The 24,328-nt window shown below is 43.8% G+C and overlaps 1 protein-coding gene across 4 annotated transcripts; it reads right to left on the reverse strand.

Annotated features, from left to right (window-relative positions):
- Positions 1-779: 779 nt before the first annotated feature.
- LOC111065516 lies at positions 780-21,638 on the reverse strand. Of its 4 annotated transcripts, none has more exons than XR_002607012.2 (8): positions 21,506-21,638; positions 10,026-10,951; positions 7,398-7,550; positions 6,430-6,570; positions 6,252-6,366; positions 5,606-5,793; positions 3,760-4,167; positions 2,831-2,918 (listed from the first exon to the last, which is right to left on the reverse strand). XR_002607012.2 is itself a non-coding variant. In XM_022353737.2 (7 exons), the coding sequence occupies exons 2-7, from the start codon at positions 10,789-10,791 to the stop codon at positions 2,635-2,637; spliced, it is 1,647 nt and encodes a 548-aa protein (XP_022209429.2). In that variant the 5' UTR covers positions 10,792-10,951; positions 21,506-21,638; the 3' UTR covers positions 780-2,634. The 4 variants fall into 4 exon arrangements, 2 of the variants coding, with proteins under 2 accessions (XP_022209429.2, XP_022209428.2); XR_002607011.2 differs by having other exon boundaries at positions 5,597-5,793; XM_022353737.2 differs by lacking the exon at positions 3,760-4,167 and having other exon boundaries at positions 780-2,918.
- Between the last annotated feature and the right edge of the window lie 2,690 nt (positions 21,639-24,328).

Raw genomic sequence — 24,328 nt, forward strand, 5'->3', positions numbered from 1 at the left:
GAAATGTTTAACTATACTCGTATAATATGTACGCTTTGCTTCTGTTCTAGACTTAGAGATTTAGTTCTTTGTTTTCATTTTTCGTTTTCATTTATATTTGTATTTAATTTTAATATTTCTTTCTTAGATGTGCGATAATGGCATTTGAATCTAGATGTATACATAATATTAGCATTACGAGATTTTCTTGCTTCTTGCACGTACATATATAAAATTATGTTTTCCTTTTTTCGATTTTAGGTAGAGTGTAAATGAATTTATCGCATTGGGTTTGGTTTGTTTTGGTTGGTTTTTCCTTCACGAAACTTTAATACAAGTGTATATATTAGTTGTATGTAGTTGTTGTTTGTGTATAATGTATATATTAAAGTAAATAAAGCATATTCATGTATTGTATGTATATAATTGGTTTTAAAATATTCTCTTCCATCGCTCTTCATCGATTAAGCTTATTTAAAATTCGCTTAAAGTCTGCCTTCAACAGTAAGTATTTGATGTAAATAGAAAAATCAGTGATTTCATTTATTATATTTAGTTGTTAATTCTGGTGCTTAGATATTACACGTTTTGCAGTTCCTAAACATAACAAAAACAGAGTTAATCCTTGAAATTCTTCCCCAAATTCCAATGATCGAATCGTTTTTATTAAACGCATTTTGGAATGTAAATAAGTAACTAGTTCTCTTGTCCTAGAAATAAGATTGTTTGTTTGCTCTTTCATTATAATTTTTTTTTAAGTTTTTATTTTATTTTTTTTTTTAAGAAAAAATTCGATGCTTTAATAAAATTGTTCTGGTTTTGTTTTGTTTTCTTTTTGTTGTTGTTTGTCGTTAGAGTTACACTAAATTTAATTGTTTAGCTAGAGTTTTCAAGCATTTTAAGATTATTTTCTTGCTCTACATTTATTTGTATCTTGTATTCGTTTTGTTATTCTCACAGTTAAGCTTCTTTGATTGAGCACAAAAGCAAATGAGAGTTATCTGTTTTTCCATGGTGTCTGGGGGCAACAACTAAACCTTATCGATCTCAAACTACTATATCTACTATGGCTATAACTTGAAGATCTTTCAGCGGGCACCGCTTCGAACTCCGCATTGGACAGACCCGAAAATCTTCCCCTATTCTCGGCTAGCCCAATGCACAATCCCAGGTTCCCCTGGCCTCGATCTCGATCGGTGAGTGGAGAGTGGAGAAAATTGCTGTTAAATCAAATTTAGCACAAATTGTTTACAGGGGAGGGAGAGACTCTAGAACTTAAGTCAAACTGTAATATTATTCGACTGGAAGTCAATTTAGATTCTATGTATTCTATGCGTGTGTGTGTGCGTACTGCTAGCAATCTTTGTCTATGTTCATTATCCTTAATATCATTTTGTGTGCTTGTGTTGAGTGTGTGTTTGTGTGTTCCCTAAAACTTTTGCTCAGCCAGCAAAAAGTTGGTCAAAATATAGGTACGCTTTTGCCGTATCTTCATCTCTAGAGCGAGATGTGATGTTTGTTTTTTTCTTGAGAAAATAAATTTGAAAACAAATTAAATCTGAACGTGCGTGCTTCGCAATGAAACGCATATTTTGATTATAAAATATGGTCCCGAGGTTGTTTAATATTTCTTCATCTTGGTTTTCCTACCCCTAGCATTTCCATTTTGGGCTAACATCCATATGTGGGAGCTAGAGCGGCAATTGGAGGCGTGGCTCAGTCGCGATCTGAGTCGGCTTGTCACTATAGTTACGAGTATATATAAGGCGTTGTATCAGCGAATTGCTTTTGGTTAATTCCGAATTCATTTCATCGTTTTTGGCAATGATTCCGCAATGACCCACTGCGAAGGGGGTCACACCAATTGAGATTGATTGGTTCTAGAACACTACGAGCTGAGATCTTGCCTGACATTAGGGTCTCGTCTCTCTACGGTTTCTCTATGCCTAGTGGGTCTTTCTCCTTCTTTTTGTTTCTTAAAGCCTTCAACCCAAAGCTTAGATATCTGTAGTATAACTGCATTACAATATTTTATATAAATTAATAAAGTTTTCTTCATTGGTTTTCTTTGTTGTTTTTTTTTTTTGGTTGAAAAAAAGAGTAGTATGAATTTGTTATGCAAGTTTTTTTTCAATATTTCAATATTTTTGTTTACGGTGTAGTCGCGTATATCTGTTCAATGTACGCTTTGCTCGCTATACATATATGCATATATCGTAATTAATTCATTAGCATTTTCTTTCTTTTTTTGGGTGTATGTGTGAGGGTGTCAGCAAAAGTTGTTATATGCTTCGTACAATATATATATACATATATATATATGTATAATAAGTATATAATTGGTTTGGTTAAAAAATTTTCCACTAATTGCAAAAATTGTCTTTGTCAAAAAGAGTCTAACAATGGCATCATGTGTGTGTATGTGTGTGTGGCCTGGCCCCCCCGCCCATCCATCCCGTATCCTGTTTGGGGGGGAGCCAGCCTTATTATCGCGTGCATATATCGTGACTAAGTACATAGTATATATACTCGTATATCGACGATTCGAATTCGTGTTCAGTGTTCGTGTCAGAGAGTTTGCCATTAATCTGGTCTGGTCTGGTATACCATGCTACATTGCTTGCCTTACTATTCCTCCTCTTCCTACTGCTCCTCCTATTTCTGGCCCGGCTCGATGATCTCGACAGTCACGCTCTCGGCCACCGGATTGGTGGTGATGTTGGTGATCAGCGCCTGCTCCTGCGGTGACTGCGGCTGCTGGTGATGCTGCTGCTGCTGCTGGTGGTGGTGCTGCGGCTGGTGTCCATGGGGATGGTGCTGCCGATGGGCGGATCCGTGGCGCTCATGATGGGCAACCTTGCCGGGAGCCACCGAATTGCTGCGATTGGAGCGCACTGAAGTGCCCGAGGCATTGCTGGCGCTGCCGTGCGAGTCGGAGCCTGTGTGGGAAACGGACAATCATCAGTATCAATGGATGGGCATGGCCCCAATCTACAGGCTACAGATAACCGGTTGAAGGGAAGTTATCGTTGGATCACGGGACAACAGCAATGTAGTCGATTCAGGACTCGAACTTGTGTGAACTTGTGTGACTCACTGCAAAGTTCAAGCCCCTCACTACTCATGTTCTATGTTAATAAATATATCAAATTATATAGAAGAAAGCCAGTTGAGGAAACTGAATTAATATATATGTATATATGTCAAATGCCATATAAGAGCCGTGCCATAAAGGAGGGGAACTAAAGCGGAAACTCAGATCAGAATGGATGCGTCAATGAATCAGATAGTGTTCGAATAAGAGAGACAGAGAGAGCGAGAGCGAGAAAGCGTTTGATGACAGATTTAGAATGGCACGAGTATCTACGATTGTATCTTCTGTGTGTGTGTGCGAGTATCTTTGTCTGCTCGTGTTTCGAACTGTATGGAACTGTATCTGTGTAAGTGGGGTTTTGGTTTGGCTAGAGGTTTGTATTTGTCTAAGTGGAGTAGGAGTAGTAGAATAGTTTTACATACAGGTCAAACTGCTACTCTCAGCTACAGCTTAACACTAGGTTTACAACAACAGTTCGAACCAAGGATAACAACGACAACAACGAGTACAACAACTACTAGTACGAGTACGAGTACAGCTTTGGATACAACTTTGTCGCTAGCAAGACATCAACTTTACACTACAAAGGCTGTTTAAGATTTCGTGGGTCTGGGATTATACGGGATTATATTTTGGGTGGATCGGTTGGATGGGGACAATTGGACAATTGGACTGGGACTGCCTACCTCTTGGACCCTGATATGGATGCTTTTGCTTTTTGCTTTTTGCTTTGTGATACGTATTGTTATTTGTGATCTAAAACTTAATCGTTCGGCCACAGGCTGGTGCCGCACCCGGCGATGACACATAAGTGGTGCTGATGGTGGCGTGGACTGGCTGCATCGCTGGCGATGCACTGGCTGTGGGCGTGGGTGAAGGCGTGGCTGAGGCAGCATACGTTGTTATGGCTGTGGCTGTGGCTGTGGCAGAGGCGTTGGCCGCCGTGGTCGTTGGCACATAGGGCAGAAAGTGACTGTGGACTATGTTGTGCTGGTTGGCGGCGCTCGGGTGCTCCAGCAACCGGGAACAGGTGGACACATCGCTGACACGTGAGTCACTGGAGCGTGTGTTGCTCTTCGAGCGGATCATGCGTCCTGTTTTTTGTGTCGTTGGTGGTTTCACCATAGCGGTAGCGGTATCGGTATCGGTGTCGTTTTTGTTGTTTAAGTTTTGGTTTTTGGTGGTTTTTGTTGTTCGTTTGTTGTGGGCGGTGGAGTGAAGGGAATGAGCGGTTTGGATACGTTTAATATTTCGCTTTCACAAAGGCACGCGACATTTGTGTCCTGCTGATGGGTTCGGTTTTGGGGTGTTTTTTCGTGGGATCTCGGGGTCTGGTGTGGTCTGGGCTTGGGGGACTTGGCGCAAAACTCAAACAAGAATAAAAATAACCCAAAAAAGGTAATTTCAGACAACTGTCCGCTGGGCTTAGCACAACAACAATTATCACGGTAATGGCCAGAAGCAGTGACAGCAACAAGAACAACAAGAAACCCAAAACAACAACAGCAACCATACCCCCCAATGGCAGCGAAAGGCGTCGAATAAAACGGTTCTTAAACTGTCAGTCAAATTGATTGAGCCCCTAAAGAGCTTGTTGGTCTTGCTTCGTTTGTGTTTAGCATTACGGAACGTTGTTGATGTTGGGATACGGTTGCCAATATGGCCAGAAACTCGTGTACAGTGCGGCCCAGCGAACTAGCTACGTGTCCATGTCCATTAAGAGAAATGTTTTTATAACTTAAAATTTAAAATATACTCTAAACTGATATGTAAACATAAAGGTAATGGAAAGCAAATAGGTGATGATTTTATTCTTTTGGTATCCTTTTCTTAACTAAATTATTAGGTCAGTTAGTTCCTAATATCTAAGTATTATTGTAAGGGTATCTATGTACTTTGCATACCAGGAAGATAGCAGTTCCTCCTTCCATTCCAATACTAATTACGAACTTCTCTAAGTCCAAGCTTTCTTTCCCTTTCAGGTTTACTTAGCTCTTAACAAAAATATTCACTTCGGCACACATTTCAAACTAAATGCCTATTGAAATGCTCATCAATGTATTCTTAGTCATCTAAACCCTATGATTAGCTAGACTTCTCCATTTTAATATCTCATATCGTACTCATTATTTCTGCCATGTTTTTGCACTTTCCCCAATTGGGAGTTGATTTCTGGAATACATTCCCCAGAGAGATCTCGTTTCAGTTTTATGATTCTGTTTGTTTCTTGTTGGGTGACTGACTGATCAATTGATTGACTGACTGACTGATTGATTGAGTTTGTATTTTGGGTTTCTCTTTCTTTTCGTAGTATTTTTATTTTGGCTGTAAAAATAAAGTACTTCAGGTTGTCGACACAAATCAAACAGTCAATAGAAAATAACCAAAAATATCCACAACAAACAAATAAATAAATAAAAATAGTAATTCAAATCAAAATTGTACACTCGAAAGACTCGGAAGAAGACCGGACAAGACGGGTTTTGTGTGCCCTCGGTGGTGGTGGTGGAAATGGATACAAACCTGTCTTACCTAGCGACGGATTGGGCGAGTGCGGACGCAGCGAGGCCATGCTGGGCTGCCGAGATGGGGCGCGCACCGACATACGGGATCCACGTCGCTCCTGCCCGTGGAGCAGCTTGCTGTCACGCAGCAGCGAGACGTTCATCAGGCGCGGATTGGGCGTATTGAAGATGGTCCGGTTCTCATGCCAGCGGGCTCTATAATGTTTTGATTGGAGGCATTAGTTTCATTTATTGGATGGGCAGGAGAAGCTCGACGGATGATGGGTGCCAAAGCTGGGAGGTGGTTTGTGGCTAATGAGGATGCTGTTGCCATTTGCCCTTTGCCCTTGCCTTGGTTATGCTCGTAATTAATGAAATAATTCAGTTTATTAGACTGGAAATTAATTGGTGCTCAAATTATGTATCGCTAGCCAACCGCATCGCCATAGACATCGGCATCGGCAACAGCAAAAGCAACAGCAAAAGCAACAGCAAAAGCAACAGCATCAAGCGAATTAATGAAGCCCAATCGAAGCCCCCCCAATTGACCCAATTCAGGGCCGCTCTACACGGGCAAGCATATGGGCTGGCAAAATGGATCAAGCTCAAGTACTGAAAATGGTGTTGGTTTTCGGTGTGGGGCGGTGGAGATGTTTGCATTGCAATTTACTCACTGGCTAAACAATCGCAGGACGACACAAATAATAACAAACATCAATGCCATTCCTACCAGCACGCCAATCATGGCCGGATCGATGTAGGTCTCGGTTCCCCGCTTGTCCTGGCGCCCTGCAAGCAAACACATATCCCCATTAGCATGGATACTTGTCGGCTGACCAGCTGAGCACCGACCTGCACACTCCACAGTGCCATCCTTGCCCCAAACGGGTGACATCTCAAAGCGGCAAGCGCATCGTCCATCGCGGCACTCCGTCTGAAAGTACTTCTGCTCGCACTGCTCGTTGAAGAAGCAGGACTCGTTGATGGCGGCCTCTGCAAAAGGGAAAGGGAAGCAACATATGGGCATCGGATGAGTGGTCATCGGCATCGGCATCCGCATCCGCATCGGGCGGGCTGACACCATGATTCATACGGTCAACAACAAATGCTACCCATATCACAGAATATATTTCTGGGCTGTCGCGACTGTTTGTGGATTGATTTAATGGCTGATTGAAGTGCGATATGGCTGGGGAGGATTGACTCTGCTGTGTGGCTTGTCCACTCCGATGACAAATATTATCATGGAGGAGGCACCACAGTAAGGGGCGAGACTCTGAGACCCGCAGACAATGCTCGGGTTGTACGGGGATTAGTTGCTGAGGAGATGGAAATCAGGAAAACGGCTGGGTAACACCCATGAAAAATAGCCTGTGCGGCTTGACAGCAGTCCGTCATGGGATTCATTAAGCACCAGCCATAAATATGCTCATCAAAGTTGAATTTTGTGCGCCAGGAATGGGGGAATGTGCCTCAATTTGATTTTAATTTACAGTATTGAACAGATGTCGGGTCGGGGGAATAACTATTATAATTATATCAAACATGCATTAGTTGCACTTTTGCTACTATCTCCCATATTGCTACCTGCTGCTGCTGCTGCTGCTGCCAAGTTTTCTATTTTAATTTACAGAATTTGTGGCTGCGCCCCACAATCAAGACAACGCCTTGGGGGATTTCATTTTGCTGGCAGTGCAATTTCTCTTCACTCTTTTTTAATGAAAACTTGGCAGAATGACAGCAGGAAAGGCAGGAAAAGCCGGAAAAGCATGGGCGGACAGCCATACAGTCCCAATCCCCCTCCCCACACCTTAACTTACCTTTGCCACATTTATCAAAGTGATTGGTGACGGCCAGATCCTCGGTACACTGGCAGGACTTCTTCTTGGGATCGCATATCGAGCCGGGGAAACCGCACTCCAAGGTGTTATCGCACTTGTCCCCAAACTTCTTCTGTCCGCGGCTGGCATAATCTATAGGGAGAGACGCAAAGCTGTGGGTTATTCGTGTCTGTTTTTGACTAATCCCCATGTGGGAAATCTGTAATGAAACCGAAACAAACTTTCGATTTGCCGCTGTGCATATCAATAAAAAATACGTGAACGAGTGGAGGGAAACTTTGTGAAATGTATTCAGAATCCCCAGCGACTTACAGCCAGATTAAAATGTAAATTCTTTAGCCGCAGCGCAGCTCGGAGCCAGCTTTTGAGAGGTGTTTGCCCGTGTCTCTCCATTTCCCGAGAGAGGTCTTAAGAGTGCCTACGGACTGGGTCGTGTCTTGGTCTTTGCTGCACTTCAACCATATAAGAGAGTACGAGGACATACATACATGTACATATGTACACATGCCAGAAGGCACTGGCGAATCCTTCATTAACGTTGAATGGAATGAAAACATGGCCTGCCACAGACACAGACACACTCACCTATGCTCGGGCTGGCAGCGAGTCAAGTTTGTGGCCCTTCACATCTTAATTAAGCTCTTGGGAGCGACTCTGGCTGGGGGATTGCCACCGCCAATGTGTGCAAAATCTCAGCCCCAGTCAAGGGTTAAGTTAACCCCCCACTCGTATGTGCCGCGTTTATGCCAGCCGTTGCCTTACTAATTCTGTTGATACTCCTGCCATAATTACCGACAGACCGAGACCGAGACCGAGACCGGGACCAAGACCAAGACCGACACCATAACAGGGAGCGGGATCGACAGTGGGACCGGCAAAATAGCGGGCTGTGGAACGGATGCGCCCTCGCTCGACATTTAAGCCAGCGGAAGCGAAAAGACAAAACAAAATGGCTGCTCATGCACAAACGGGGTGCGCCATTTTCTAGATGCTTGCTCACTCGCCCGTCTCCCCCTGGCGCATGTTTGTGTCATAATGTGTGTGTGTGTTCCAGTGTATGTGTGTGTGTGTGTGAGTCTATTTGCTTGCGGTTTATTTTTAAATGCACCGCCTTCTGACTATGAATAGCAGCTTTAGTTTTAGCAAAATGCTAAAAAATGAATGCTATTGCGAATAATGAGAAAACAGGACTGCTCGACTAAGGGTTGCCTCATTGAAACAACTAGCCTCTATTGTCTTAATTTATTTAATTGCATTTAGCTGTAATTAAGAATTGTCGTGGCTTTCCTTTTTCCTTTCCAGAACCAAACAAAATTTAATGAATAACTTTAAGTAGCAAGTACACATAATTAAATCTCAAGTTATTAATTTAGGGCATCGCTTAAGCTTGTTTAAGAATTTATAAGTTGACTAAATAAATTGAAACAGCACATTTAAATTATTCGACACAGCTCGAAGACTTTTACTTATTTACGGGCATAAATATTTAAATCATTTGCATTTTAGATATTCCTTATTGGATTCTACATTTAACGCTTGGCATCAATCGACCCTTGCATACCCTTCTCATACAGCTTACAAAAGAGAAATGGAAACCCCTCATGCCGTAGCATCACGCCACACAGCTTTGCTCACAATTTTTTGCAGCTGAGCTTTATTTGGTTTCCGTGGCACTGCACCAACGAGGAAATTCTCTCAAAGTGTTGACAAAGTGGCGACCGCCGGCAGGCCTCCAGGTTGGATGCGGGTAACGGCCCGAGTGAGGGTACGGGTGCGGGTGCGGGTACGGGTGCGAGTCCGTGGCCCTGACCCGAGGCCAACCTTTGATAGCTTTACCGAAAAGAGATTACCCAATTGCCAGATCCTATTCACAGCTCGCCGGGCCAGATAATTTTTCAACAAGGGCCAGCATCTCTTCAAAAGACTCGCCCAAGACTGAGGCCAAACATCTGAGTACAAATTGCACATGTCAGACGGGTTGATGGCCTGACATTAAACAGCCAGAGCTGCATTAGGAGCCACATTTATAATTAACAGAACTGGACGGCACCATTAAAGAGAACTTGGCTTATAAGCTCACCCCGAAAGAGTCCATGAACAACTTTTGCACATTTAGGCCAGAACACAAGGCAGACGAGACATTTAATATGTGAAGGAGAAAACTACTTGTGTGTTACGTTAGTACGATTATAATGAACCCTGAAAAGTGGTTCAAGGAAAACCAAGGAGTGGATTTCCTATAGAAAAAGATGCGCTCTTCTAGAATTAGCTAAACCCAAAGCAAAACTGTTCACTCTGAAGCTCTAGAATTTGCTTTCTATTTATATCTAACCCGTTTTTTTCTTATATCAAGATACGGTCCTGTGTTTGAGGAGCAAAAAATACAGGCTTATGCAATTGCAATGGAAACCCCTCCAGCTAAATGAACAAAAGATGGCCGAGGCGACCGCTTCATACACGACACCTCGATGACGTCAGTGCGGTCTGCATACATATATGGAATGCCAAGCCTATGCCGGGGGGTGAATATAGTATATTCCCGCACTAACTGCTGCAGCATTCTTATCTGCCAGATACGGATACGGAGGGAGGTGTTTCGTTACTTACCAAACTCTGGGGTTGTCGTCTCCGGTCCCGCGCTGAAGGCATTCACGGCAAAGAAATTATCACCGTCATCGCCCAGCGTTAATGCCGGCAGCAGGGCAATAACGGAAATCAGGCACAGGACAAAAGTGTTGAGGGGAGCGCCCCAGCCCCAGCCCCATCCCCATCCACAGCCCCAAAGCCAGCTCCAGTTCCGGCTCATGCCCAGATCCCATTCCCTGGCCCAACCTCGCTCCACGGCCAGGCCAATGCCTCCTTGGCGCCTGCTCCTGTTCCCGCTCCTGCCCATGCTAATGCTCTTCTTCGGGTTCGGAATGGGGTTCTTTGGCCCCACAGTGGCGGCCATTAGCATTAACGATGGCTGGGCACGCTTTTTTAGGGTGGCGACAATGGAGCAGCGTTTCACGTTTCCGTCGCACAAAGAAATGGCCTGGGCTGCAGCTCTTGGGGCTGTTGCTCTTGGCGTGGAGATGCCCTCAACGTTGAAGTCCAAGTTTGCTTTGTTTGCTGTCTTACTTGGGGGCAGCGGCCAGTGGCAGTTGTTGCTGCTGCTGATTGTGTTCCTTTTGCTGTTGTTGCTGCTGGTCAGGCACTCAGCATCTGTGGCTGCATCGTCGTCTTCGTCAGCTTGTTGGTTTTGCTTTGTCTCACATTTTTCACGCGTCTCGCGCCTCAATGGGGCAACACCATGGAAGCGGCCCTTGAGGATGGCAGCTCCGTGACCGTGACGGTGCCGGTGCCGGGGCTCTAAAGCCCCATCTAATCTCATATTATTTGATCGTCGTCGTGCTCCTCATCCATGCTGCTCGACAATATCAATTTGCACACTATTTTCCCCTTCTTTTGCCTGTTGGCCCTATGGCGTCGCTTTCTGTCTCTCACTATCTATCGCCGCCCGCCTCGTTTCCGTTTCACATCAAAGTCTGTCACTGCCAAAGAGAGAGGAGAGAGAGAAGAAGAAAATGTTTTTGGGGTTAGTTCGGTTTTTGGTTTGGGGATTCAATCAATGCTGCAAGGGGGATCGGGTGGGATGGGCTTTGGAGGTGGGGCCACAAAGCAGAGCTAATCACTTTGCGGCGTGTGAAATTACAAACCGTTGTTGAAACAATTTCCGAAAGTGCCACCAAAAGTCTGTAACGGAAACCAGAATTGACACACAGGTGGCGCCGCCCATTCCCCGGATAGTTGTCCCGGATCCGGATGTGTGTTTCGGTGTGTGTGCGGCTGTCTGGGTATGGGTATGGCTATGGGTGAGGGTCAGGGCAAAAACTGTCAGAGTTTGTGGCTGGCTTTTTGGCACTGGAAACTAAATTGACTGACGGCAAATTTGTGTGTCTATGACAGCTAATTGGATTAGGCGCGTCCACCCATCAAAACAAGGATACAGCTATATGTAGCTATATATAGCTGAACCCATTGTTCGGGCAGAATGAAAAGCATTTAATTAAAACTCATTTCAATAATTTGATTTAATTGGTACTACTACAGCCATGGTGTGGGAGTGATTTGTGTGCGACGGCTGCCATGGACACCATTTTAGTGGAGCAGTCGGAGGGAAGCTGATGAATAAATCATGGACTTGAACATGCAACGCATGTTGTGGCACCTCATCCTCTTTTGTGTAGTGCCTCTTGTTTGCCCAGCGATTATAAACAATGAATGGGGTAGCATTGCTGCATGCCACATGAGAGTAAATTGGCTAAAGTGTGTGTTATGTGCTCCAGACATACATACATATTTAGGCATATGTACGATTGTATATCTGGCTAAAACATGCACATTTGCCATATTTTGAGGCCTGACACCCGCAAACTCTTGCTTGGGTCATTTATAATCATCATGCACCTAATTCCAGGCTCTCTTTTGATTGTTTTGCATGCAATTAAACTCCCATGTGTCCACACTTCTATTTATAAAGATCTTGCCAAAAAAAAACAAGGGATATATGTACGTATCCACAATTATTTATATGCAGGCTGCTCTTGACAGTGGCAATTCCAGCGCTTGAGGCGGCCTTGGTTATAAGCCAAATGAGCCAGCTTTGGTGCTGATTTGAGAATGAATGCCCTTTTGGGGCGCCCCAGAGACGTTGCCAGAATTTTACAGTCACACAGTGAAAATCCGCATCCGCATTCGCATTCGGTTGTAATTTATGCCGCATTGCCTATAAGAAAATTTGTGCCACAAACACGGGTATGCTTTGGGATAAGCTGGGCCTGCCCTGTTTACGATATGGTTTCGGTTTCGGTTTCAGTTTCGGTTATGACTATATGCCACGAGCAGAGGAAACTCGTAAACCCACGAGGCACGCACCAGCGCACTGAAGCGGGAATGATGTACAGGAAACATGTTGCATATTTATACCCCACTGCCGTTCCACATCCTTGCCCCAGCAAGAGCACTCTACCCATCCGGAGGAATTGTTTTTCGTTTTTCATAAATTCATGCGTTGTCAATTGGTTGAAGAGTATTCATTACGGGGCGTATACGCAATATACGAGTCTTCCACACGACGTGGCCCCAGCTCTCGGATGGCAGGATGGCAGCACCAGAGAATGGGGCTGGTGATGTTGATGGGACAAATGCCTGACACATGAAAGCCAGCCACGAAACAAGGAAATTACAGCCATAATACATATCTGCTTCAGCAACGGATGTTGACAGGACTATGTGGGTACAGTGAAAGTTCGCTCGAAACGATGCAATTTCGTCCTTATCCTCTGTCCCAACAACAAGTTCAATTTCTTAACTAATTACGAGCGTAATGAAATCAATTAGGAACAGTCCCTGATAGTTAATTCCAGGGGATTTCATTGTTCTTTGTTCTGCTCTTTTGTTTGTTTTTTTTTCCACTTTGTTTCGTTTTAATTATGTTTCGTTCGCTGTAAGCATTGAGAAAGAGGGAAACTTGCGGAGAAGTCTTGGGAGGAACTACAGTCCCTCTTTTTAAAATTCTAGCTGAGAGCCTGTAGAAGGAGCTATGATAAACTATTGCCCCTAAATGAAGCACACTAAGAGAAATATAATTCCACGAATGAGGCAATAAGCTATAAGCCTCTTTCACTTTCAAACTGTTTTTAGGCATAGCGTAGCAATCGAAAACAAAACCATATATTTTAAAGTCCTCTTTCCCCGCTTGATATTTGAGTAGTGTGTTCCCCCTATGCTAGTGTTCACTGTGTAAATGTGTCATGTTTGTCTGCCCGGCGGCTGTTCAGGTTGTGCTTTGTGTTTTTTTTTTGGGAATATTTTCACATGCGACAACGTGTCGTATGCGCAGCACACAGAGGCGTACAGACACGAGCCCAAATCAGCCAAAGATCGTGCTAATTAACATGACACAAGCATAAATCATAAAGCAGGCACCTGCCTGGAAGGGACCTCCGCCATATCCTGCATGTTGTGTGATCCCATCAACTTGGTATGAGAGTTGGCCCAATAAATACTTGTGTGCAGGAGTAGCCATTGTTTTAGCATAAGCCTCAAGGACAACAGGCGCGTCTGAGTGAGGCTTCGAGAGCAGGTCGAGGCGCGTACGGTTTTTATGGGTATAAAAATAAAACTACAAACAGTCGCAAAGAGCCAATTCAGATGTTCGTGCTATAAATTCAGCAAACAATGGCAAACAAACAAGGACACACACATGTGGCTATGCACACGTGTCTATATATATCTACACATATCTATACATATAAATGTACTTGTATATATGTGCATATGAATCTGTGTGAGTATTTACAATAGCAACATTTCGCTGGGCATGGGCAAACAATGGCGAAGGCTGCAAGAGCGGGGGCAAACAAAGCGAGCCCAAGTGAGCTTTAGAGAGACGCGGCCAAAACGAACGCACTTTGGCCAAGAGCCAGTCGTATGCTATAGTATACGTATCTGCCAGATACAGATACAAGTGCATGCTAAATTTTATTGATTGCTGATGGCAAAGCGATGGCGAATCTTAGTGCAGAATCTAAAGAGCCAAGCCAAAATACAGTTTAGTTCGCATATTTTAAGCGACTCTCAACCAATCAAGGCCAGAATCTATGCCCCCATAATCACTCCCAAACACTCTGCCCTCTGGCTGTGTATGCGTGCCATTGCTGCAATTATTTCTTAAGATTTATATGCATGGAACAAATTGCTTGGCATTTTGGCACTCACAAGCACACTTCGACAGAGGCAGACCCTAACAAAGCCCAAAGACGAAGACGAAGACGGATAACCCAAACAATTGGTCCTAGCCAAGCCCGGCAGCTGCCACCCACACAGAATGGCGACAATGTTGGTTTGGTCCTTAATGGGCCCCCAGATTCAGCCAAACTAATGGAATCTGCTGTCATTCAATTCGGGCCAAGAACCACCAAATTGAATCCACACAATCATCGGCGTCGCTGGCTCCAAACCTAATCCAGTCTTGGGATAAAAATCAATGATTCCATCAACTGAAAGTTCCTTCAGTCCATTCACATCTGTTCAACTGATTAAATCGCTTTGCCCTGGATTAATTGATTTAATACTTTAGATATGGCAACGCTTTTCTTTCTTTCTTTTCTTTTTTATAAGTACTTGAATTGCTTTCAATTAGTGGCACTAATAATTCCTGTGAAGCTTCTTGAACTTGACGATAAGTAGGTACTCTTTTGCTATCCAGGGGTAAACTGAGTTCAATCAGATAAACCAATTGATAATTGAATTGATTTCAACCTTCCTTTTCCCGTTGAACGCAATCTCCCTGAAATTTGAACGAGACTCTGGCAACAATCCTCCAAATGATGTGATTACACCTAAATTAAATACATTTTTTCCCCATGCTGTTACATTCTCTCATTCTGATACATTAATAACTGATTTCACGACAAAAAACTCATCGGCAAAAATTAATGAAAATAAATGACGTGCAAACTTTTCCGGTCTTTGGGAACTCGCTGATCCAAAGCATATTTATATTATCTGATTTAAATAAATTCAAAAGTTTTACTAGCTTTTATCATAATTAGCAAACAAAGTTAAATTAAATATAAATCACAGAAAAATCCGCGGTAGTTGGTTCATACCAATGGATTATAAAACGCTCTCTACCTTTGTCTATCAGTGTGACAAATGTATTATTCCCATCTGAATGGGAATTGAATTTCAATGGAAGCCCGGAACGAAAATTAAACTCAAATGAAATGGGCGATTGAGCAATCAATGGTGAAACATCGATTCGCATCGACTACAGGCCATTGAATGTCATTCCTTTGTTCATTATGTTCATTCTGGTCATTCTGTTCACTTTGTGCGGTGCATTTCTGTGGCCACGGACTCCATGACTGGACAATAATGTCCAGACCCTTGAGGCTAGTTTAATGCTAATGTGGAACGGTGTAAATGAGAAAAATTAATGAAAATTCCGTTGCACTCTATTTTTATTTTCAACAGAAAAGAAACTCTCCCCAAAAGGGACTCCCTCTTGTTATACAAAAACTTGTTTTGCAGGTAAATTACATTTAATATTAAATTGCACGCTCCTTTGAGCTCTTCCTAATAGCATTAGCAGCAAGCTAAAAGTACATACATATATATATATATTTATATATATATATATATATATAGTAGTTAATTCACTGCTCTTTGTGCCCCGACCAGGTCAACTCCCACGTAAGAATCTGATCCATTTTACGTGAATTTACTGCGACCAGTCCCTGGGTTTGGGTACCGCTTATCGTATCGCCTTCATGGCTGGATTACATTAGGTTTTAGTTTTATATTTCAAATGTGTCCCCTCGTCTGTGTGTGTGTGTGTGTTGGTGTGTATGTAATGTATATTAAAACCCAATTAAATATCGCATGTTGTCAAATGGCCCATCAGGGCAACGCCATTCCGCAAGAGTACGGGCATGCAACAACCCAAAGAATTCCTGGCTCCTCATTATGAATTAATTTTGGCTCGCATTTCATTGAGTTGTTATGGGGGGAAATTCCAGATGACTAAGTGAATATACGAATGCCAGGGCATACTCTTAAGGGTATATGAATGAATTATGATTGTTTTGGAGCAAAGCAAAACTGTTGAGCTTAAGAATTGTGTTGGTGGATTGGTGGATGGATGGTTTTGGGCGCCTGGTTTGCCTCTGATTGCTGTTCGGTTCGGTCTGGTCTGGTCTGGTTTGGTTGCCATGTGAAGGGCAATAAATAAAATGTCGAAAAATGCGAAATACAATAAAGTATTGCCAGCAACCAAACAAACAAAAAAACAAACAAACCAGCCAACCAAACAACAAAAGGTTACCATGAGGCACTGTGACGACGACGACGACGACAACGACAACAGCGAGGCGAGTGGCAAGCGGAAATGGCGTGAGTTGTACACGTTGTAGGAGGCGTTTGCCGGAGGTTCCAGCACCAGCACCGGCCTCAGATTCTGCCCTGCCCTGCCCCGACTATGGTTCGGCCTTTGGGGCTCTGTAACAACGCACTGAAATCAAAGAAAATCACGAAACATGGCGTGGCTAGCAGCGGTTCCTGATCGGCCTCATGCACTGAAACTTTTGTGCTTTTATACCCAACCCCCCCGAACAGAGTCAATTAGCCCAGCACCAGCACTAGGCCAAGAAGAGCACAGCACCAGCCCCGTGAACAGGTATACAAAAAATAAAAATACTGAAATACTGAATGGAAGGCTAAGAAAGCAGCAGTAAAAGACACCGTGACAAGTACTGAAGATTTGCAGCTTGTCTTGCAAGGCAAGTCGAGGCGGATGCATGTCCCATGCTCTTTGTTACTTTGTCGTCGGCGGCCGCTTCGCCCTTTGCCTTTTGTGCATTTCCGCTTCCGCTCTGGGATGCACCCCCCGGTCCCTATCGCCAAAAGGGAAGTGAAAGCGAGTTCAATGTAAGCGGATTTCCATCGAGTTGCCTCTGCAATTGATTCGAGTTGTGGCAGAATGGCAGTCGATGGGCAACTTTTAACCTTTGCCGCCTGACACATTATAAATAAAGGTTGAGACGTTGTTATACTCGTATATAATATTTTGTGGCAGTCATAGCTCTACTTATATGCACCCACTCACAATGCATTTGCCCTACTGCCATACGGACTGTGTGCGGGTGTGCAGCCATCTGAAAATTGCTTGAACATGAGCCCGGTTAATGAGTTTGTAATGCACGCAACGAGGCGTGTCGTCAGAGATCTGGCAAAGCCAGATATGTCAAATTGTAACAGACCGTTATGGTAATATTCCTGATTCATCAGACTCCACTCAAATGTGGCAAAATAATGTGGCAAGAGTAAGGAAACGAACGAACTCTACGAACAAAGATTAGGATATCGGACTACGTTCGATCCTCTTTGTGCCAGTTCCACTGGCGTTGATTTTCTGCAGCAATTTAAACTCAATTTCCCGAAAAAGAAAACCAAGAAATTCATGCCATTCATGCCATTAAATTCGCATGCCATGCAAAAGCCATCAACAATGGATTCACAACCACACAGCACCCACTCTCATGGACTCTAATGGACTTTTCCAGTGTTGGCGTCTAACTGGCGATAAATATGATAAAAGCGGAAACCACCCGGAGAGATTGCTCTATTCAGACATTCAAACTGTGGAATACCCCTCATTTCAGAGCGATTGAATCCATTTTTGGAATTGCAAAAACTCACTCGAATTGTTGTGAAAGCCAACAATTTGTTTAGATAATTTATATATTTCATAATTGCAACGTCTGCCAGCGGCTTAGTTGAAATCTATAATTGGTGCATGCTACAATCTGATCATTTTAACAAAAGCCGTGCAATTAAACAAGAATCGATGCACATACTCAGAGGTAGAGTTCGTAGTTTATTTTACTGAGTTAAAGATTACTCGATATGAAAATTGCTGTGCACTTTGGGCATCTACCAGGGACCATTAATCCTCGTATACCCACCGTATAGCCACCGATCAAAGGCAGAGCCCACGTGCACATTTTTCCTTTTGCCGTCGGAACGGATGTGACTGCGGATGTGGCTGCGCTTCGATGGCGCTTCGAAAATCGCATAAAACTGCTGCAATATTTAACCGCTGTGCAGGTGGGCAGAGCTTGTGCTTTGCCCCTCAGTGCATCTGTGCGCGACACGTCAGAACGGTGGCATGCTACCTGGGTGCGTGTGCATATGGCACTAAGCTTTCACACACTTATAGCAACGTTCCCAAGCCGTCGGCTAATGCGATTCCCCGCTTAATCCATAAGTGCCCCCGCAAAGTGTCGCCTGCCCGAGTGCCCGAAAGTCGGACATCGGTCATTTAAATTGCGCCTAGAAATACGATTACGGACACAGAAATAAATATATGCCATGGAATGCGAGGGAAGGGGTTGTGTAGCGTTCCATTGGATTGGCTTGGAGGATGGGAGATAATGGAGTGACATAGACTGGCATATGCACTTGCCATGACATGGTTAATGTGCCAACAACAGTTTATACAGTTTGCTTTAATATTCCACACGTGCAGCTCCAGGCAGACAGAGATACCCAACCCACCCGGACACGCTCTGACACATGTTCCGGGGTTCATAATAAGGGGCTGCCACTGAAGTGGCAGGAGCCAGAGTTCCTCGGGTCTGTGTCATCAGCAAAATGGGACCAAGCGACCGCAGCACAATTGGATGGCTTAGACAGGAGGTGGAGCCGGAGTTTAAGCCCCAGAGATGGACACTCATACGTAAGCACGTACTATCCTTAAGCTACTTATACTCGTAGAACGGCCACACATTCGGAGATGGGAGCGGGGGCTAAACGCAATTTACAGACTCACCTCAGTCAAATTAATTAGAGCAATTAAGCGGACCGCGCCTACGGCAGGCGATGGCGCCTGACAGCGTTGACAGTTTCAGAGGGGTGCCCGCCCACTCCACATGCATAGCTCCTCGAAAAGCATTTACCCGAAAAATTAAGTATTCGCCGTGTACACCTCACTGCGTTCTGACTCTGCCCGACGGACTGACTGACTGACGATACTTCTTTGGAAATGGGTCAGCCAATGCGGTTCCCTTCATTGGCATTCATTCCGGGGGCAGCGACGCTGCAGCCCAAAAGAGCAAAACTTTCAAGAAAAGGCTTCAAAGCGGGGCAAACGAAAACGATTTTCCGGCCAGCGGCAGCGTCGACCACAAACAATTTATCTTCCTGCGCTGGCCTATAAAAATGGCAATCATTATTATAGTCATGTACCAGGCAATGGGGCGTTACGGCAATCAACGCCAGCGTCTCAAGACGTTCCATAAATAAGCGCACAATTTCAATTTTCAACGACGCGCCCCCAGAGAACCCAGAAAAGGGACGGGGACAAACCTCAAAGATCATATATACATATGTACATGTTTATCTGCATGAGTGTGTCTGTGTGTGTGTGTGTGCATGTGTATATTTAAATGCATATTTTAATAGTCATAAAGCAGGGAAACCCTCGAGCTGAACGAAAGTACCAAAATGCCAGCAGGCATACTTAAAGGTCTCCTCAGCAGACACACACACACACAGAGCAAGATACAGCTACAGATATAGGCCCATATGCACAAATACAAGTACGACTACGGATACAGATACAAAGGGAAAAGACAAGGCCGAATGCGCAACTAAAACAAGAGAATATATAGAAGAAGAATGCAATATAAATTATAAACGCAAACTGTGCGACAAGGATTTCTGGTCTGGTTGTGCTTTCTTTTTTTTGTTCTTTTTTGGTTTATTTTATACGAGTATTACGAGGTTTTCCCCTCGTGCCAGAGACATGCGATTTTGATGGCAAATGATTTTGCAGTTGGCCGGATAGGGGTCGGGGAATGGGTTAGGCCTTAGAAATCGAAACATAAATGGGCAAATCGAGCACATGGTACATGGTACATGGCAGTAGTCGAAGGTCAAGGGTCATGCCGCCGCTTGCCGGATCATATCGAAATTTACTGCAGCTCTTTCATCTATTCCTCGGAAATCGGTGTTATATATATTTATAGACTCGATACGATTTGATGACGTCTCCGTCCGGGCAATCGAACCATCCATTCCCCCCCATATGCCCACTCGACGCCGCTTGCAGATTTCCGTGCAGCAGTAAGCGAAGTAACCGAGCGAGACTGCAACTGCCGCAAAGTCTGTGTTTCCCCCAAATCGATTCGAAGGAGGAACCCGCGAGTCCGTATAACTTCACCCCAGTGTGCATGTGTGGTAGTGACTGTGCCACTGTGTGTGGAGGACAGAACGGGCCTACATGCCACGCGATGTGATTGTGAGTGCGAAAATGTGACTACTCGACGTTGGGGCAGAGTCGGCCCCTGGCCGGGTCTGCTAGTGTGGCTGCTGGCTCTGGCTGTGGCTGTGGCTATGGGTTCTCGTCCTCTGCCTCTGGGCTAGGATGACGTAGTCCTCCAAGCTAAGTGTGTTAGTATGCCTGCCCTTCTCCACTCGGGGTTGCACATACACTCTCAAACACTCACAGAGGGTGCGAAGGGGCATTAAATGGTTCGTGTTTTCTTGTTCCTTTTGCGTCTTTTCCGTCTTCTGTTCTGGTGGGTTTCTGTTTCTGCCACATCTTGCCGCTTGCCGCATATTGGGGTCGCCTGACGTTCCATACTTTAAAGGCGTCATTTAGTTCTGAGCGAAGCTAAATTATTAAAAGCAAATCCAACACACACCGATACACACATACAGACGCCGATACTGGGGCAGGCAGTTCATTAAATTCAATGTATGCAAACTGGCAGCAACAAATGTGGCAGAAGGCAATCTTGCGCCTCTCCCCATTCCCATCCCCTGCCCCACCCCAGTACCACCATACTTTGAATGTGCCTGCCTCCAGCTGTTGTCAATTTCGGTCCTCCTACTGGCCCAAAAAGTCACCGGCACTGCCTCATCATAATCATATGCTTCCTACATCCTTTGCCACCTTGCTGCGCAAATATGTTTCGCCAACTTCAATTTGTGTGGCAGGTAGAGTAGGTGTATCTGTGTGGGGTTTGTGTGTGTCTGTTGGTGTGCTTGTGGCTGCTTTTTTTATGCGTCACGTGAGAATTTCCTTTATTATTATTTGGCTTTTTCCCCGCCTTTGGCTCTGGTACATATCACGTATACGTAGCGTATAACTCTGCTAAAAAGGCATTGATTTTTTTGGATTTCCCTTTTCATTTGATATTTTCCTCTACTTTGTTGTACTGCTTGTTGGTTGCCACTTCATTTATTACTTTGATTGCTTTTCACTCTCCTCTCCTCAAGTTTGGTGCCTTTTCAAAATATTTGCTCGCCTCAAAAAGCAAAAGTTTATCCTGTTTTTGTTTGTGTTTGCACTTTTAAGTCGGGTTTTGCCTTTTTGTTGGATGTGGCTCTGTTGCACGGTCTGAATTGAGTTTGGATCTCCTCATCATCATCCACTCACACACTCAAAGCCTCACTCACACACTCACATAGAAAGGGACACAGCCAGAGAGACGACCACGCGCGCGTATAAATATACTAAAATACAAATTGCTCACAGTTTCCTTCGTCGACGGCTGCTGCTGCTGGGCTCTGCTCTAATTTGTTGTTGTTGGTTCACTGCTATTTTCCTGTACTCCTCTTGAATTTTCCGGAGCAAGAACTTTTGACGACCACGCGCTTCAACGTCTGAATACGTTCTGAACATGCAATCCTTGGATGTTCTGAGGAAATCGCTATCGTTGGTGAAATCTGTTCGGAAATGTACACCAACAGGCGGCGGAGCCTTGCTCTGAGGACCTGCGCAATGGGCGATGGGAGAGAGGCGACCCTGCAGGTGACACACTTTTCCGCGCCAACCGTCGTCGATGAAGTGGCCTTTTCCCCCTCTTGTCCCCTTGTCGCACGGCCTATAAAGTTTGCTATTTACATGGCACATCGGTTTCGGGCAGCAGGCAGTTTTTCCTCATTTTCCTTCTACGTTTTTTTTTTCGTGTTCAACCAAATTTCGCATGCATTGCCAGAAGGTAGGAGGTAGTACTCCCGGACTGGATTCGACTGGACTCGGGTGTGATGTGGCGCAAATGTCATTTTGAATGCTGGGCCATTTAGGAAGCTGCTGCCAGTTCAGGGAGTTGAAAGTTCGCATTGGCCGCATCCATAATACATGACACGTCCTCCCGGCGAGAGTCGTCTTTCGGGTTGGCTCTGGTTAAGCCGGGTTAACTGACCTTTCGGCAGTGCCACAAAATAAAACAATGCCCAAGCCAAAGCCAAAGCCAAACAAAACCAGTCTAAACGAAACGAAATATTCAATTGTAAAGTTCAGCATTGTTTGCTCTGCAAAATGCCATTCAACATAATATTTATCACAATTTAAGTCAACCACATTTTCGCAGAGTAAACACTTTAATTCGTTTAGAGAGAGTTGCCGATGCAGCAGCAATTTCCAATTTAAATATTTAACCCAACATTTTAATTAACAAAACGAGTTCTAAATTGAGTTTGCTCAAAAAGTGTGTGCTTCCACATTGCAACATTTAAGCAAGAACAGCGCTTACATAGAACAGACGACCACTTTTAATTGGTATTAAATGAAATTGTTGTTTGAAACTCTGCTTTTTTAAGTCCTCCAGTTGAAAATTTGATGACCACGTGAGGAAAATGCAGTGGAACCCCCAATGAAAGCAATGAGAGCCACAATAATAATAACATGACTTGATGGTTGCCACGTTGCCCTAATTGTATGGACCAAACTTTAACGGAAATAAATGACGTAAAATTTAAGTTTATTAAACACATTGCATACTTTAAGGATCGACAGTTTGGGGTAAATCATATTGCATTGCATTGCATACTTAGCTTAGGATATAAGCTATTAATAATTGATTTGTCATTCATTGGACAACTAAATGAAAGTCATTCAAACATTACCTTAACTTATTTTTTTGTAAATGTTAAATTTTATAGAACATTATAAATGGTAGAAATCTTCCAAATTTGGCTTGATATATCGTCAGGTATAGCCATGGCATGGAAGCGAACCAAAAATTATATTAAAGGCCATACATTTTTCTTTACAACCAATCAATTTTAAGATATTGGCTCTTTATGTGGTTATATTCAATTTATTTATTTAGTTACAAGACTAAACTAACTTAGGGTATAGCCATTGATTTTTAATTGTATTATTAGCTTCCATTACAATTATATTTCTTAAATATATACATGCAATAACGAGAAGGAGCGGGGGACGGACTATTCCCGTACTTAGTCAGTATATTCATTTTTGAGCTTCTGATTTTTTAGAATTTTTACATTTGCACGCCCCCCCCCGGCGGGTGTGGGGCCCTCCCTAGCGGAGAGGGTAGAATCTAAATGGAACATGTATAATCTACATGTAATGTATAATATACTTGATTGACAAATTCTTAAAAATTATAAACTCAAAAATTTATATACTGAATGAGTACGGGTATAAGTAGAGTCGCGTCCCCAGAAGCGACTCACACGTTCCTTCTCGTTTTGTTTTAGTGTGTGTCCTATATTTACAGTGGATTTTTTAATTTTGTGGTATATGTTAGAGGCTTTTAGAAGGTTATATTCAATTACACAAAGTCGCTATGTCACTTTTTGTATTAAAAAAAAAATGTTGGGTGTATATTGGAAATACGATGTATGGGAATGTGATCTACTTAACCAAGCCTACAACCCAATTTTTCTCCCGTGTACTTTCAATGATGCTTGATAAATAGTCGGAGTGCATGAAGGTATGACATCTATTTTGGAGCACAGTGCAGGAAAGACTTTTTTCAAAATATTCATCGAAAACAGAAAGCACATAGGGTTGTATATGTTGCTTCTGGCTTTTAAATACATTTACCCACACACAAGTACCAGTGCCGGATCCACTAACTGAACTAGCAAACGTCGAGTTCTTTTCAAATGAGTGAGACAAAGTAATGCACAAAAGCTGCAACGCATTCAACAGAGCTGCGGGCCGCGTCAAAATGAAATGAACACCACGCTTCTGGGTAAAAGTTTTTCAAATTCACATTCGGGCACTGGACGCTGGGTCTGTGTGTTGGCGGTGCCCAGAAAGGAAACCGCCGCTGGCAACTGCGAAACGCGAAACGCAGCGCAGAATCAAAGGAGGAAAAATAGCATGAAAATACTGAGACCAACGAAATCAACGCCAACGGCGGCTGCCTGTCAATTAAAACATTAAAACGCGCTGAAAAATGCACCAAAAAAAGGCGCAAAACAAACAAACGACACAACGATTAGAAGCATAGAATTTCGCAATCGAGCACTTAGAGCTGTTGGAACCCAGACTCCAAACGGGCGACTCCGCGTGGGGGAAGGGGCTAATGTGTGACCCA

Source organism: Drosophila obscura, unplaced genomic scaffold, assembly GCF_018151105.1.
Source record: "Drosophila obscura isolate BZ-5 IFL unplaced genomic scaffold, ASM1815110v1 contig_192, whole genome shotgun sequence".
Classification (NCBI taxonomy): Eukaryota; Metazoa; Arthropoda; class Insecta; order Diptera; family Drosophilidae; genus Drosophila; species Drosophila obscura.